The following is a 17,222-nucleotide window of genomic DNA, read 5'->3' as shown; positions in this document are numbered from 1 at the left end:
CTTGGGACTTCAAGTCCTTTTAGTAAAATACTGTCTCTGCATCAAATATTCATCTTCTGAAGGCTGCTATCAGATGGTAATGGACACATGACCAAACCTGAAAGCTCCCAGCATTGCATGATGTTAGGTGCCACTATTTCCATCAACGCTTAAAACTGAAATTACCTCTAGGCTATGATGACTGTGAATCTGTCCTTCAATTCTTTAGTAGCAAGGTTACAGGCAGCTGTAAAAAGCTATGCTTAAAAAAACAAGGAGTATGTGTCTTGCCCCAACATTTATGGCTCCTACATTCCTTCTCTTTTATACCTTGGGTTTCTTCCTTGCAGCATGCAGGTTCATTCATCAGACTAGTTATTACTGACACCCCTCCGCTGCATCTGTGCAGGACATGGGACAAATAAGCTGAGTGTGTCACTCTGTTTAAGAAATACCTTGCAGAAAGGTCTCAGTTACTACTGCCTGCTTCCCTGCACTGGGAAGCATTCAAAACTATTCATCCTGCTTATCCACAAGAGAGAAGACAGTACACTTTGGTGTATTTTGTCTTGGAGCAATCAACCTGAAAATTTTGGGATGGAGTAAAATCAATCCAGCTTACTCTCCTACATGTCAGTGTGATGTTCATTTATGTGATACAGAACTCAACCTATGAAATAAAGAGTGAAAACCAGCAATGCTTCATACAAACATCCAGCAATCACACAGCATAAAGATCACTCTTACACTCTATTGCTTAAGAACTAATCATTTAAGTGTAAAATCTACTCAATTCTCCTGCTATTTATGTTATCCATGATATGCACTAGAAATACAAATGATTTCAAAATGCACAATCCTTTATCTTTCTCAGAGCAGTGTAATTTCCTTCAGATCAGAATGAAACAATGCAGCTTTTGGAGACAAGTCCTATTGAGAAAGAAGATTTACACAAGAGTTATGTCTATTAACTACCAAAATGAAAGGAATATTTTATGAAGAAGGAAGACATGCACATGGACATTGGAAGCAAACTCATTAAAAAGGTTATGATGTTTCTAAAGTTAATTATCTGATGAAGTTCCCATTATAAACTAACGACTCAAGAAACAAAAACAAATCCATAACCTAGTGCACACCCCAGGTGCCCAGGTCTGTTGAGCTTTGCTGCAGAGATGAGGGAGTTCGAAAGGAGCAGAGCAATGAATCATTAGCAGCTACCATCCTACAGTACGTGTGGTGTGTACTGGCTAATGTAAAGACCAAGACTTTTTTGTATGAGAGATGGATCTACCTTGTATTGCCTGCCTTGAAGAGTGTAATACAAGTTCAGACAAAGACTTCAAAGGCAAGGGGTAGGGCTGAAAAACATTTTGAGGTTCATGATAAGGAGAAGATCTGCATAGCCTCAGTAGGTAACAGAGGCCTCCTGACATTTTCATTCATATATAGTAGTTACACATAATGTTATTCAACTGCATTTCTGACTCAGCATCTTTCTGCTGAATCTTGTCCCCTTTCCCTTCAGTTCACTTAATTTAGTTACCAATGTTATTGTCATGTCCTCTCTCTTTTATGCAGGAACACACACTATACAACCTTCTATCATCAATGTACTCTGAACACAGAAGTGCTGGTGCTACAAAAGAAAGTAAAAAATACAAACTCTATAAACAAGACTTTCTCCATAAACTTACCATTAAAATGCGTCTGTAGCTGTCTCTGTCGATGCCCCAGAGCTTGAGATCTGTCTTGGCCTTGACGGTGGCAGCCCGGGGTGTTCCATAGATCAATGCCAGCTCCCCGAAGCTGCCTCCTTCTCCGATGCTGGTGACCCACTCTCCGTTGACATAAACCTACCATGGCACAAGACAAGTTTGGGGACTTGCAGTTTTCCTCCTACTGCCAGTTACCTAAAAAGCAATTAGTAATTTCCTTTCTAATCGTCAATGCTGGAGACACAGAAGGAAAACAAGAGGGTAATAGTTTCCACAGTTAGTCCCCAAAGAGGGCAACAACCCGCTTTGTGGACAGAATTTCAAGTTGTCTTGCTTCAGTACAATGACTGCATTTACTCCCTCAGTTTTCAGCTCCCATGGTTAACTGGCATCGTGTTTTCCCTCTTGTGCTCAAGGCTCAGACAGTCAGCATGCAGAACTGTCACAACTTTGGCTTTTTATTAACACTGTCAAACTTGAAAGGAAGGAGATTTGTTGATCTATGTAATGAGGTTTGCTGAAAAGCACCATGGCCACAAAATATAAAACAGTGAAAACAGGGAAACATCTTTTGAAAAGGAACATTTTTGTCTTCCCTAAGCTCCCAATAATAATCTAAATATAATGATTGAGATCTCTTTCTACCTTAGTGAAAACTATGAAGTGCTTTGGACTTGAAAAGCTATATATAGAATTACCCTCTGTCTTTTAACATCAGCTCTACAGAACTTATGAAGCAGTATCTGACCCACAGCCTATATAGGTAACTAGGTAACATACCCTCTCAAAACACGCTCCGGATCAATACCACTATCACTATTTTTCCTGGATGATGTCTAACTTGAGAAGAATTCCTACACTTCAGCGATATTTAATACCTTCACTGGAGAAAGGGGGACTCATGAAGGTGCCTGCCACTGGGCTGCGTCTTCCTCACTATTCATGGACTGTACAGCTCATGAGCCATAATAGTGTATTTGAAGACTGATATGGATTGTGTATTCTGCAGTTTGCTTGTAGGCTTGCTGCTGTAAACCTACACAATAAACCCTCTTCATTCTGTTAATGTGTCTGTGAGTCTAGAGGGTAGGAAGAGCTGTGTGCATTTACCCAGTGCAGAATACATCCCAATCTGTTACAGACTGATAACAGTAGAAACCAACCAGAATGATTTTCATTTGTCTGGAAGCTCTGAGAAGCAAATACTGTGAAGAAAATACACAAGTATTCTTATCCTAAGCAGAAACCCGTTAACAATTACTGAGTAACAGACTAGCATGTCTTAATACATGAATTAGAGCTGTGCTCAAGCTGGGCATGAGAAAAGACAGTGACCAAACTAAATGAATTGGGGTCAAAATTCAACAAACTGTCAGTATTAATTTTACTTCTATCTTCATTTTATGATGAAAAGGTGTTTTACAAACTACAGCTGGAATCAATCCCAATTTATCTTAGCAATTTTCAGTTAAGATCTGATCCAGCTTCTACTGAGGTCAATGAAATGCTGCCTCAGTAGGAGATGAATGAGGCCACGGAGCAGTTCAGCCAATCAAGAGACCTCTTGGGTATCAGCTGAAAAGAAGCAATATTAGCATCACTGCTGAACTCCAGGCAGTGCTGTGGCTCTTGGTGTTCCTGGAGCATCTGGGGATCAAAAGGCTAAAATTAAGGGTAAAAATAATCCCAAACAGGCAGGTGGTAGCAGACTGCCAAGAAGGAGCTAAAGCCATGAAAGCTATAGTTTCATTTCTTCACCACAACAGAACGAATGCCACATTGGAGGATACCACACAGGAGAATAACAACAGCGTTTCCTTTCAAACTTTCACACTCACCACAGAAAGAAAATCTCACAGAACACTGAATCTACTTTTGATTCTCCTCATGATAAAAAAAATGAAAGCAAAAAAAAGAACTTTTAAAAAAAGCCAGGCAAACCCAAGCACTTTCCTGGTGAAAAACGCAAGTAATACTGGACCTATTTCTGTGAGACAAGCAGGAGAAATGGATGAATAAAATCTGGATTCTGAAAGGCTTGTAATATAGTGACAATGTATGAAACATTTAAAACTCAGCTAATCCATTGAAAAAATTGTCCAGATGCCTATCTGAAAGTCGGGATAGTCCCTTTCTGTAGGGATTTTGCCGGTGGGACTATGGGTTTGCTACAGTACAGTAATTCCTGTCTTCAGGGGGTGATGTGGAAAATCTAGTAATTCAGATGAGTTTTGGACCACATCCATGTCAACTGACATTGCATCCTTGACTCTTTTTCAGCACACCAAAAATACATGTATTTCTATATGCTCTTTTCTTGAAAAGCACAGGTTTTCATATTGCAGAAGGGTCTGAATTAGAAGTGGGAAGTAAAGTTATTCCAACATGTATTTTTTTAAGCAATATAGTGACATTTCTTTTAAAGCTGTATTCATGATAAGACTGCAGCCCAGAAAGGGTCATTAGGCTGGTAAAACTCAAGGTAGAGCAAGTGAAGGATGGACATTTACTTTGCCTGGTCATTACAGAGAGAGGCTCCCACTAAACTGCTCTAAGACTTCTCTAATTTTGCTGTCGTACTTGACTAGACTCTCCCAACCATGTTTGACATCTCTCCTGTAAACAGTTTATGCAAACGGCCATTCCTCCACCCTAAGGGTGTCAGGTTTAAAGGACTCAGAGGTGAAACCAAATCACTGATCTGACAGTCTCTGTGCCCAGCATTCACTCCCCCAATAAAAATGCCATTTCCAATATCAATCTCCGAAAGAGAAAAACATCTTGAGAGCAAGTGTTGCTTTCTAAGGGCAAAACCATTGCACTTCATTCTCTGAAAAGGCCTAAGTCAACTTTTGTCTTCATTATGAAGTTAAAGTATATTGATGGCACATTAAGAAGCCATTTTGCCCTTTAACAGAGTTCAGCTCCACTATGAATCCCTTTAAAATAGGTTTTAAAAAAAGAAGTAGAAAGGAAAGTAGCTCTGTTTGTAAGGTGTGGGAAGTAAAGCTATTTTAGGCTCAGAACAGCTTATGAAAGCCAATGTTATATGGCAGCAGCTCAGATGATCTCCTTCTTTATCCTAGAAAATGCTGGGCTGAGGTTTTGGCTCAGGCAGTTTTAGGCATTTGTGAACTCTCAGAAAGTGGCAAGTACATAAGTGAACTATTCCTAATTGTTACTTAACCTGCTGATCACAGCTCCGTAAGAGCTGGCACCTTCTTCTTTTGTGCAGCTGAAGAGGAATGTAGAACTGGAGGTGCCCAAATATGACCAAGCCATCAGGACTGCCTTCTTTCCACAGATCAAAAGTACTTCAGCTTTCTAGTGTTTTCTAGCATGCAGTTATGAGCTCTGCAGTTTTGGCAGGCCTGAAAATCACACAACTTGGTTCATTTCATTATTTTGAGGGGAGGCAAATGGGAAAAGTCTCCTGTGAACGTCAACAGTTCCTTTCTTCATGGGCTGTGATATACATAGGCACTAACCAGGAGAGAAAATGCAATGAATCACACAATGCTCAATGCAGCAAGAATGCCTCTTGGCCTCACTCATCTTGGTGTTGTCTAAAGAAGCAGAAAGTAACCTTACCAGGAGCAGTAATATATCCACTTTACTTTGAAGGTATGATATGGTATGATCTATCTCTGAGCTTGACTGGAGTGAATTTACCTTTAATTTTGTATTGCCGATTTCAAGTTAACTTTAAGCTTTTGGGCTTGTTTGTGGTTTTTTTTGCTGCCACTTTGTGATCTATGTGGACAATCTAATTTGTTCCAGGCATGGCAACTTTCAGATCTTAAATTCCCTCCCTTGGATCTGTTTGTAATAATTTGTGCTTTGTGTCTTGTCAAGCCTTAATATTTGTTACCCAAAAATGACGATGAGGTTTATTCATTCTTGGAAATATAAGCAAGCCTGAGACATGAAGGGTATTTATATGTGGGTAGTTTTCTCAAATAAAGCCAGTGCTTTATTTGTAGTATGAATTTGCTTTTCTTAAATATAAATATATGAACTTGGAAACTGCCTTGAGAATCCTTGAAAATTCAAGCTGAAAACCTCCAAACTTTAAAACGTTCTGTTTCAAATTTCAAAAAGCATCCTTCTGAAATCAGAAAGATCATTAATGCTGGGAGAATTTAAACCAAAAGCAATCTATGAAATCTAACCATACGGTATACCTACTTTTAAAATACAACAGTATTCTCACATAAACCACAATTTAATTTTCATCTTTGTATATACAAATTGGATAGTCTGTATGTATGAATAAAGGCTTCAAGAAGATTTGACCTACACTCAAAAGATAATCGTATCAATCATCCACAATATTCAAGTACAGATTCACATACAGATTTATACAGTGAATACAGAATGTACTTAGAGAAAATACTGAAAAGTTTTCATATTGATTTTCACCATACTAGAGTTTGGATGCTGTTGTTTTACAAGAAGAAAACCTGAGAATGACTGTAGAGAAAGTTGCTGTGACATTAAATGGAATGGGAAGTTGTTGAGTCTAAAAAAACCCTACATCTGTTTTAAAAGGGTAGTTGACGGTGCTTTTTAAAGTAAAAAATGTGAGGTTATAAGATTAAAATAATAAACAGGAAGTCATTTTTATATTTAGAAATATGGATTAGAGATTTTTGCCAGACATACTTTAGCAGGTACTTTCAACATCTTTACTGGAAACTATAATTTAAGCTCTGCCAGCTACTTTTTGGCATACATTCATATTTGTCTGAGCAGAAAAGCTTCAGTAGACAACTGACCTCTAAGACTTCAAACCTCATGCCATCATCTACCTAGTATAAACTTCACCCATCTGCAGGGACAGGTCACAAGTTAACAATCCTCATCAGCCCTGAAGTGCTAATGACAAAAAGAGACTGACTGACAATGCTGTAATATCCTTTCCCATCCAATGCCAGCTTTGGTCAAAGTACACCTGGTTTGTAATATACAGCAAGAGAGGGAAAATGCCAGGTTCTCCAAGACCTACCTCTTACGGATTTCTGTATCTTTCTTTTATATATGAAAATTTGTGCCCTTCTCCCCTTGTCCACAGTCTTCTTGACTGTTCATAGTAACACCAAGAAGAAAACTTACAGATACTTTATTCTATGCTAATGAGGCTTATTTACACCCTAAGAAAGCGTTGAGGATAATGTAATATATTTAAAAATGTTTTATTGTACTCTAATTTGACTCAGATTATTTTTAAGGGAAAACATTAAAATGCCCTTACTTACTCTTCGGGGTGCCTATGCCAAAACTCTAACAGTAAATTACTTCTAAATGTTGCAATTTTTTAAACTCAAAACACTAAACACTGATTTTATTATTCTGGCTTCATTGATTATTTTCTGTTTGGTTTTGGTTACTTGATTATGTTTGATTTTTTTCAGTTTTGCCATGACTTTATTCCAGCGGTTGGGAATTTTATAGTGGCAACATCCTTTACGTGCATCTTTGCATGTATATTGGAGACCCAGGTGCTTATCAGTCATGATGTGTTCAGAGTACACATTTGCCCCTTGAATCCACCAGTCCTGGAATACCTACCACTTCTGTGGAAATCAGGTAAATGATGAAGGCAGATAACCTGGCCAGCGGTTAACAGTCTCCATGCATATGCCAACACTAGCTGAAGTAGGCAGAAAATGGCTTGAGGCTTTAAGTCCCAGGGTCAATTGTCTACTTTCCAAGTTGCTTTTTTTTCTTGAGGAAGGGTGGAAGCATGCCAAAAAAGTATCTGGCAAGGCTTAAATGAACTGTAACTTGCTTACTAGCGGTCTGGATTTTCTTCAGACAATAAGGATTTTAGCACTGCTGTCCAGAAAATGGAAGACCTCTTTTCTTGGGAGCACTAGATACAGTGTAGTGGTGCACACCCATGGGGACTGAGAGCTGCTGCCTTACACAGGAGCAAGTTATCCTGCATTAACTGCCCTGGCGCAGAATATACTCTGTGGGGGGAAAATGGGCTCTCCTCACTGTAGCTTCCCAGCAAAGGCAGTTAATGTAAGTAACTTCTGTAGCTACCTGGGTGTAGCTGCAACTTGGTCCTGGGTGAGCAGACATTTCTTGTGCCTTCCACAATATCCTGCAAAGGAATTCAGCATGTGTTTTGGCTGAAGATGTGGGAAAACCTTAGGAAGAAGAGAGCACCTAGCTGAGGAGATGCCCAGAAGAGTGGTAAGGTGCAGCAGGATGAAGAAAGTGGGATGCTGAAGTGGAACAGCATGAGAGCTGGTCGCTTACGTAAGAGTTTTGCAAAACTTAGAGGGTCAGGAGCTTTGCTTGGCCCTGGAATAAGCTCAGTCCGAATGACATCTCTTAAGCCTTGTTAGGATGTATTTGTCATGTCAGAAAACTCTCTATATGTGTGCTTGAGAAGTGTCAGGATGATGTTATTTTACATCTGTCCATTTTAATCTGTCCTAGCAGCTATAAGATGATTTTAGCAATTAGGGGAGCATGGATTGAGAATGCTTATGAAAAATACTCAACTAAACCCTGTTATTTCATTCACTCCTTAGGAAATCTGCTGTTGTAAGTCTTAAAGACAAGGCAGAAAAACTGTGTATCTTATATCATATATAAATGACTGGAGGACTGCAAACTACTTGGAATACAAAAAACCCAAAACCTTCTGTCTTCCACTCTAATAAATTAAAACAAAGCTGCGCACTATGCTTTTTGCCTAGCAAAAAAGTGAGTCCCACTGAAATCATCAGAATTGCTCATGTGCTTAAAGGAGGACTGGCGCTTTGCTTGGTCTGGGATAGTATTTTCAAAAACATCTACACAGCTTAAGAGCCAACATGGAATGGCAATGCAGTGACTCTGAGGCCATTTAGTTTTTCAAATTTTATGCCAGATCCTACCTCAGAAGCTTCACAGATCCCTGAATTGTTCTGGGAAATAGAAGAGTATTCTGCAAAAGACTTTCATGAACTAAAAAAAAAAACATCAGTAAAAATTATCTGTCTCTTCTTGGGCCATTTATGGTCAAGATTATTTAAGAAAGGATTTCAACTTCCCATAAAACCATGAAGAACCTCTGAAATACAACTAACATGATGCAGTAAAGGGGTTTCTGAGTAGATGCCATGGTATACCTGGGAAGAGAACTATGATACCACCTTACCGACAGAAAGCACAGTAACTAAAAAAGTCCTTTTCAACATTTGACAAGCCATGACCACCTTGGCCGTTAGTGGCAACCACCAGTTACGGAAAATGCACAGACCACCTTGCGCAATGGTTTTACAAGCAGAACCAAGCTGAAGAGGCCACAGACACTTATTTGCTGCATTTTGTCACTGCTTTGCAAGAGCAATATGTGCATATGGAAGATTATATTTTTTGCAATTAATTACAAGTGTTTTGCAGACTGCTTTCTAATGTCATCCAGTCCCCCACTATGCCGAAGCCAAATGATGAAGAAAGCTTTGCTAAAGGTTTTGAGGGAGTACAAACTAATTTTAAAGAGGATTAATCTGTAACTTCAACGTATGTTTGTGGGTCTGATTCAAAGGCAGTGAACTCATTAAGCTCAGTATCAGACCCTAACCAATTATTTAAAAACTAAATTTTAGCACTGTTCTATAAATATTGCTCTTTTATTTTCTGGCCCTGTGGATGTGGCAATGTTTGCTATTGAGAGGTATGCCCGATAGGAACAGTGAGTCAGACGGATTTCCTGAGGAGCAACTTCCAGAGGCAGAGGCAGCATGTGAGGTTTCTCAATTCCCAACAATACCAATTAGATGGTCTCCTGACACAGACTGCTAAAAATAAAGTAACTGTATGCCTCCTGCCCAGATTTAAAATAAATTACCTTCTTCTTTAAATTTGCCCAACAAAACTCATCTGGGCATTTGAAGAGCAATGTTGCTAATAAACAAGCCTGCCCTATCCTGTGGATACGTTAAGATGTGTGCCGAAAATTCAGTCAAATTAGGAACTTGCAGCAAAAGTGCAAAAGGCTGAGTTTCACATGGGATAAAAATGATAAGAGGCGAATAGATTTTTTGGGAGGCTGATTCTGAAAGAAGATTCTTTTCAAAGACATGCTGATTAAACCACTGCATACTCCTGTAAACATTTTGTGGTCTAACAGATCACTTTACACTTACAATAATCCTTGCTTTATTAATATACTGCATTGTTCATATATTTGGACCTAATTTTAAAAGCAAATGGAGGTTTATAAGATGAAACTCGCTGCCTGAGGCTGTATCTCAATTTGGGAAAAAAACAAACAACATATGAGCTAAGCTAACTGATTAAAGAAAATATTTTCCTTATGGTTGATCTGAACCCTCGGGTGCATTCCAGCATGGTGGCCTTCTCTGCCAAAGACTGCACACCTCCAGGTGTGGTTAGGGTTCTGAAGATGTCATTTGCTTGGGTTTGATACCATATTTTCCTGCTTGGAATGGACAAATAAGCTAGGATGTAAAACATGCCAATTATAAAATTATGCACAAATGACTTAACAAAAGCAAAGTAATGAAATCAATCCTGTGAAATCTATTTCAAGAAGAAAGGAGACAGAACCACAGCACATAGCTAGACCAAGCTGTGTTCCAAAGCATACAATTTTATTCTGAACCTTCAAAATAAATACTACACTGTAAGAGTTCACTTACATCCACCTCGCCTTGGTCAATCACATAGAAGTTGTCTCCTTCATCACCTGGAAGCAGAATACAGAAGGTGATTGTTTCCTGAAGGCCTGCTAAACTATTCAATAATTTTCCGTCTCCACATTTAATCCTGCACATATTTGCACAGGTTTGTATACCAGATTACTTATAGAGAGAAACATCCTTTCCTATTTACCTTCACGTATAAAAACATCACTACAATTTCTTCCTATTAGTATCTTTCAATTGCATTAATTTATCTCTCTCGATTGATTCAACACTTCATTCAGTGTAAACACACAAGAGGCTTTAATATAGCCTGAGGGTAATGAAGTCCTCCACAACATGCTGCAGGCATGCAGGTAAGTTGCCAAGTGCGATAACTACTATACAGCAAAATGAGGTGTTGAATATTCCCAACAACCCTAAAATATTTTCTAATTACTGTCAGCTAGCCTGTGCCACCCTTATTCATTCTGAGCTGTGGTTTATTTCCTGACTTTCTTTAGTTAAGGAATGAACATTTTAATTTGAAGTGCTATTTCTCTACATTTAATTGTAGCAGAGACCTACCAGTGTGGTTTTGTAGGAGACCTCTGCACATGTAGCAAAAGACCTGCATCCATGAACTACTGATATAGCTGCACACTTGGATGCTTTCAGAATATGGTTATTCTTCCCATTAAGCAAAGAGGGTGAAATGTCAAATGGAGAGATGTGAATTGTACAACCTTAGCAAACATATAAGGAAAGAAATGAGAGGAAGGATTACCCTGTTGTATGACTGTTTCTCCTGCGATGTGTGTGACGGGGAACATGGCATCAAATATGTCACTGGGAAAAAAAAGAAACATTTATTAATAAATCAGACGTACTTCTTATCTAGCCAGTAGACCTTCATTGTTTCATTTAGCATTCAGTAACAGATTTTGCAGAAATAGAAAAGGGAAATGTTAGTTGCAACTGGAAAATGAGCCCCTGCTTGGCAATAAATCAGAATAACTAGTTAGGCACAAGCTGTGGTTTAAAACTAAGCGAGACCATGATTCAGTGCATTCTATTTTGAAAGAACTCCTGAATTATATGCATATAGGCCACTTCTTATAGCACTACACAAACTAGCCAGCAACTCCTGAATTATATGCATATAGGCTACTTCTTATAGAACTACACAAACTAGCCAGCCTGAATATTTTACTGTCCAAGCAGACAGATTTCAGGTTTGCAGCTGCAATCGGTATGTGTCACAGCAGTAATTGCTAGATGCCTAAACGGGAGCTCTCCTCTTTTGAACATCTGGCTTCGCATTTACAAGGAAAACCTGTTGCACAATACAGAGCACTTCTGGAAAGGTAGATGGCTCTAAATTAATGTAGCATAAGAGCTGGCAAGAGATTGTACTCGCAGTGCAGAAGAGGCCAAACTCTGAAAATCTTAGTGAGTTACTTGTGAGAAGGGAATCTGACCAATGCTACAGAAACACCGAAGCTGCAGAAGAGCCTTGTGCTCATTAATCATTGCTGAATTACACACCTTACTGTGGTCTCCAGCATACTGTCACATATCCTTAAAAGGCCAGAGCAGTAAGGACGGGAACACACCCTGCACCAACACTTTGGGCACGCTGCCCAAATCCAGTCCTTTGTTTATTGAGGGAGACAGCAGGCTCCGTGGAGCCCGGGCTTCCTTTCCCCACATCAGATTTGGGGGAACTTATTTTCAGAAGCATGAACAGCACTGAGACGGGTGCTCCCCACCTCTCTTCCCCTTCCTATGCATCACTCTCAAGGGCTAAAGGAAATAGCTCCCCAACACAAACAAAAGGCAGCAAGGAGGGATTGTTAACTAGTCTCTTCCCTGACCTGTTGTAGGAACGGTCCATCCAGGGACCACCAATGACAGCAACTAGGTGAAACACTTCAGCCTAGAATGAAGCAAAGTACTCATAACCACCACGAAGCCCAATTTACATCAAAATAGCCAGATGATCAGCAAACAAACCCATGCTACATTTCAATGCCTTATATGGGAAATGCATATTGCAAAATCCCATTATTAGCTTATTTCCTGTTCAACTGTTCCAGAATTTATTCAGGCTCAGTTCTAGGAAATGTTTCACTCTGAAGTTCAAATTGGTCATGTCTTTCGTCTTCAGCAACCAGAATGATTCTGCTGAATATTGCAGCTTTGCATCAGCACCACTCGTAGGAGAACGAGGAGATTTCAAACCAAGCACTTCCCACTCCTGCACAGTACCTGCAAGGGATGCTTAGCCTGTGACCTATAATAAGATGATATATGTTGTTTCATCAGGCCCGCCTGTGCTAATCCTCACATTCAGGAAATAACTCCACCATGGACAGAAAGCCTGCTCAGAGCTTCTGTCTTTCTAAGAAGAAACCTCTTTCTCACCTTATTCTTAGCACCAATGCAAAGACATATAATTATTCTGAAGAGTATACAGACTGTATTCTTAAATCCACTAAACTCATTTTTAATGATCTTAAATGGGTTCAACATTCCTCCAGTTCAAGGGATTTCTCTGTTGGCAGGAAGCATTTGTCCAGTGCAGGCTGTGGAGCTGCTCTCTGTACCAACTCTCAGTGCCCTCTACCTAAAAGAAATGGGAGCTGAGCTTCAGGTGGGATGGGGGAAGCTACCATGATGGTAGGTGATGAACTGGAACAAGACACCAAAGGGCCTTATGTCGATGAGACAAGTCAAGCTGTTTGTTCTTCAGTAGCTCTTGGACCTGGAAATTCAGTATGCAGAGGTTCATTTGCCTCCCTGTGGTTTCCCCTTGGCTGTGCCTTGGCAGCTCACTGAACTTCAAGAACAGTCCTGCAGCCTGCAGAAGATTTTCTTGGAGGAAAAGGCACTCTGCATGGCAGAGAAGAAAGTCTTCAATGCGATACATCCAAAAATAGGCACAACACTGTGAATATCAATAACGAAACCAAAATGTCACTGAACAAACTTGGAAACCTTTTCTTTCTGTTTTTTTATTTTAATAGAAATACAGAGGAAATAACTACCCCCAGTTTTACCCTTTCACCTTTGTTCTAAGGCTGCATTTTATTTATAACTCAACAATTGACTGTACAAACACTGCCCAATAAATTATGCATAGCACTGCACCCTTCTCCAAAACGTTCACATTTCACTTCTACAACATCTTTTAGTTTTATCAAAAAAAGACTCTTTCATAGACTACAACTTCCAGCTGACAGTGCATTGAAGCTGAAGTCTATTAGCTGCAACAGCACTTTTACACTGATATTCTGCTGTGTAGCAGGGTAGCAGAATATTAGTGTAAATATTCTAGCACAACATGTATGTTGTGCTTTAGCAGTCTTAATGTTATTAGACCAAGAGTTTAATGAGACCTTTGAAGGACATATCATCAAACATTAGTCTAAAATATGAACACACAGACACACAAGGTACCTGAAGTCACAGTGATGTTAATCTACATCTCCAAAGTGAAACAAGGGCATATCTTTGATAAATGGTCTCTGTTCCCAAGGAACAAGGGACATGACAAGAGGAAATGGCCTCAAGATGCACCAGGGGAGGTTTACATGGAGATGAGGAACAATTACTTCCCCAAAGGGTGCTCAGCCATTGGAACAGGCTGCCCAGGGCAGTGCTGGACTCACCGTCCCTGAAGTGTTCACAAATCGTGTAGACAAGGTGCTCAGTGCCATGGGTTAGTGGTGGCCTTGGCAGTGCTGGGGAATGGTTGGACGTGATGATCTTAAAGGTCTTTTCCAACCTGGTTGATTCTATGATTCCATAATGTAAGTGAACAATAATATCATGGCTGTCACTGGAAACACACTGTCAAGTTTCTTTTCTATGAGGGATCTACCGTTCTTAATTGACATGGTTAGGCCAAGATCTCTCACAGTGATTATGAGTCAGAATGTTTCTGCTTTTGGATGCTCAATTTGAGATTCACTAAATGGACTCAGATCTCAGATGATATGGATCAGCAGGCAGTTTCTCAACCTACAAGTCTGGCAGCCAAGAACTGGGACATTCAGAATACCACCAAAGAAAACCACCCTTCTAGAAATATCATCTCCTAAAGTGCCAAATGCTTGATATCCCTGTATGAAATCTGGCTTTTGACTTCATTCAGACTAAGTATAAAATCCAGAATTTTTTCTTACTGCATTTATCCTCAGCATCTGAAATAAGCACAAGAATGTCACAAAGATCAGTATACCAAAATACTTTGAAAATTTAGGAAATTTGTTCCTGACCCAAGCCCAAATCTGAAACCACAATAACCAGATGTATTTTTCACCTCCCCAATAAATATCTGATGCTCCATATTCAGTCTCAGCCATGTCTCTTAGGTCTGCGCTATGTAGAGAGAACAAGCTTTAAATACTGAATAAGCTAAGAAGTGGCACTTGCTAAAGGCAGAAACAATACGGCCAAGGTAAAAAACATGTCCGGTTGTTTTTTTCCTATGCCATGTGCCTGTTTGTAAGACATTCAAAATCATTCTCTGACCATTACAGTAAAAATAAGCCCTTACAAATACACTGCTGCAACCATCTCACCACCAAGGAAAGACTGTAGCCCACCACCAAGGAAAGACTGTAGCCATGTTCTCCTACAGCTCTGCAAAAGCAGGCAGTTCTATTTCTTGGGTTTGAAGGTTTTGATAAATAATTAGGGCCAAACACACACATACACATTCCTAACAACCAAAATTTCTTTCAAACTTTTTTTTTCCCCCCAAGGTTTTATTCCAGCATAAACAGAAAGCCAGAAAACCAGTAGTTAAGTCTTCACCAAATGTTGAACTACCATGACTTCATCTTCTGTCCGAGCTGCAGCACCAAGAACACAGCAGCCTCTGTTTCCTGTCCCTGCACCAGCTATTTCACTACTGACACTGACCATTCCAGCAATGCTGTGTGCTGAATTGGTATGGGAATGGTTCGGGGTTTTGACAGGGGCTTTATGATTGTGCTGTAAATGGGAAGTGCTCAGAGTTTTCTTTATTTTGTTGAAAATGCACCATTTGCCCTGTTTCTAGATGACTTCCTCAGGTAATGGAAGAAGAAAACAGCACACCAGTTCTGGTACTTCATCTGTGGTTTCATAAGACTGTAACCAAGACATATGCACTGCACCTAGCATGTGGTAGGCACTGCATCAGTACTTGGAGGGCTCTTTCTCACCCTCTCCAGAGCCAAAACTTTAGAGGCTTTGCAATTTTTTCACAGCTTCCCTACCTTATCCAGCTACTCAGGCTACTTGGAGTCAAACACTCCAATCAGAAGGTATCGGGGGCAATTTCTGACTTGGAAGTGTAGCTGTACGTGGGACTGTAGATACCTGAATCTGGATCCAAAGGGAAACACTAGCAGAACATTACTAATGTTTTCCAAGGGGATTTCTGCATATTTAATTCTTTGTAACCTTTTGATAGTATCATTCAAAACCAAATTAGAATAAAAGATTAAGCGGCATAGAACATACAGAGAGCAGTGAACTAGTCCAACAAAATGAAACTAAGAAATGTGTTTAGACATGAAATCTCTATCAATTCAATCAAAAAATACCATCTGTCTTCTTAGGGAATATCAAAATTTAAAAGAGAGGTTTTTTAAAAGGTCAAAGATATCAAAGGCTTGAAGCAAGTTTTAACACATAAAGTGTCTTCCATGAGTGTTACAGCAGAACTGCAGACAACTGCGATCAGACCTGAAATCACAGGGGCTGATCTGCGGTTGCCTGTCATCCATCATAATTCTGACCACCTCTCTGGGTTGAGCCAATTCCTTTTTCATGCAAAGAAAACTCCACTGGAACAAATGAGACTGCAGCCATTTAGACCAGCAAAGAGTCAATCATAGTGATTGCAAAATAAACATGATGAAACACTTTGCTGATTTAATTCAGTAGCATTTTATAGACCCCTTCTGCCAAGATGCAAATGCCTGTGCTAGGAGGAAGCCAGTAGAGAGGCCAGGGCCAAGGGGTTCTCTTTCTCACGAGAAGGAGTGATAAAAATAAATCACCTCACCTGGTTTTACACCTGCTTACAGTCGACACAGAATACAAGATAGGCAGAAAAATAATGTGCACTGTAGGTAACACAGCACTGGCAATGGGCAACCGAGAATGAGCTTGTTAAAACAAAACGAGAGAAGGAGGATTCCAAGCACTTTCAGAACCAGACCATGGCAATGGCCAAAATAGGGAAACTATGTAAGACAATTTATCAGTTTCACAATCAGATTTCTTTCCAGCCCTCGCTCTGCTGAATGCATTGCAGGAAAGGAAAAATGGAAGAGACAAAATGTATATGTGTTAGGCAAAAATGGAAAATCCTCATTATACCTGCAGGTTATAATTTGTCAAGAGTTCAATCAGAACAATGTCATTGTGCAGGCAGACTCAGAAAGCCTTCAGTGTGTGTGCTACACAGAGCTATTTCTTCCTTTGCTATCTCTCTAGCAAAACAAAGCAAAGCCTGTATTATTGAGGACAGCTTTAAAAGATATGTAGCTGCTCTGGCATAATTCAACAGAAGACACACATTTTCTCAGATTGAGGCTGCCCTAGCAGGAGGATTCCACCATTTTAAACCTTTCCTACTTACATACCTTTAAAGTTTAGTAAACACAATTAACAGTAACTCCACCTTTCTTTACTGTAGCTCTTATTATCTGGGTATTATTTTAAGAATTCTAAAGTTGGGGGTTCTCTTCTTGTCTGTGTCTAAGAGCTTCTTATGATTCATTTCCTGAAAAGATAACAACTTTCTAGCAATCATTCTAACTTCTCCTGCCCTGTAAGGATTAACAGCACAAAATTTAAACCTTCTGTGTAATGA

The 17,222-nt window shown here is 39.7% G+C and overlaps 1 protein-coding gene across 2 annotated transcripts in view; it reads right to left on the bottom strand.

Annotated features, from left to right (window-relative positions):
• PRKAR1B (protein kinase cAMP-dependent type I regulatory subunit beta) overlaps window positions 1-17,222 on the bottom strand; it is a 101,264-nt gene that overhangs the window by 29,393 nt on the left and 54,649 nt on the right. For both annotated transcript variants that reach the window (XM_057416799.1, XM_057416800.1), the window contains exons 5-7: window positions 11,133-11,194; window positions 10,364-10,410; window positions 1,677-1,835 (exon numbers count right to left, since the gene is read on the bottom strand). In XM_057416799.1, coding sequence (XP_057272782.1) covers window positions 1,677-1,835; window positions 10,364-10,410; window positions 11,133-11,194 — 268 coding nt within the window. The remainder of the gene's footprint in view (window positions 1-1,676; window positions 1,836-10,363; window positions 10,411-11,132; window positions 11,195-17,222) is intronic.

Source organism: Pezoporus wallicus, unplaced genomic scaffold (genome assembly GCF_028554395.1).
Source record: "Pezoporus wallicus isolate ANWC-B61680 ecotype Strahan unplaced genomic scaffold, APGP_CSIRO_Pwel_v1 scaffold_7392, whole genome shotgun sequence".
NCBI lineage: Eukaryota > Metazoa > Chordata > Aves > Psittaciformes > Psittacidae > Pezoporus > Pezoporus wallicus.
This window is presented reverse-complemented; position numbering and strand designations above follow the sequence as displayed.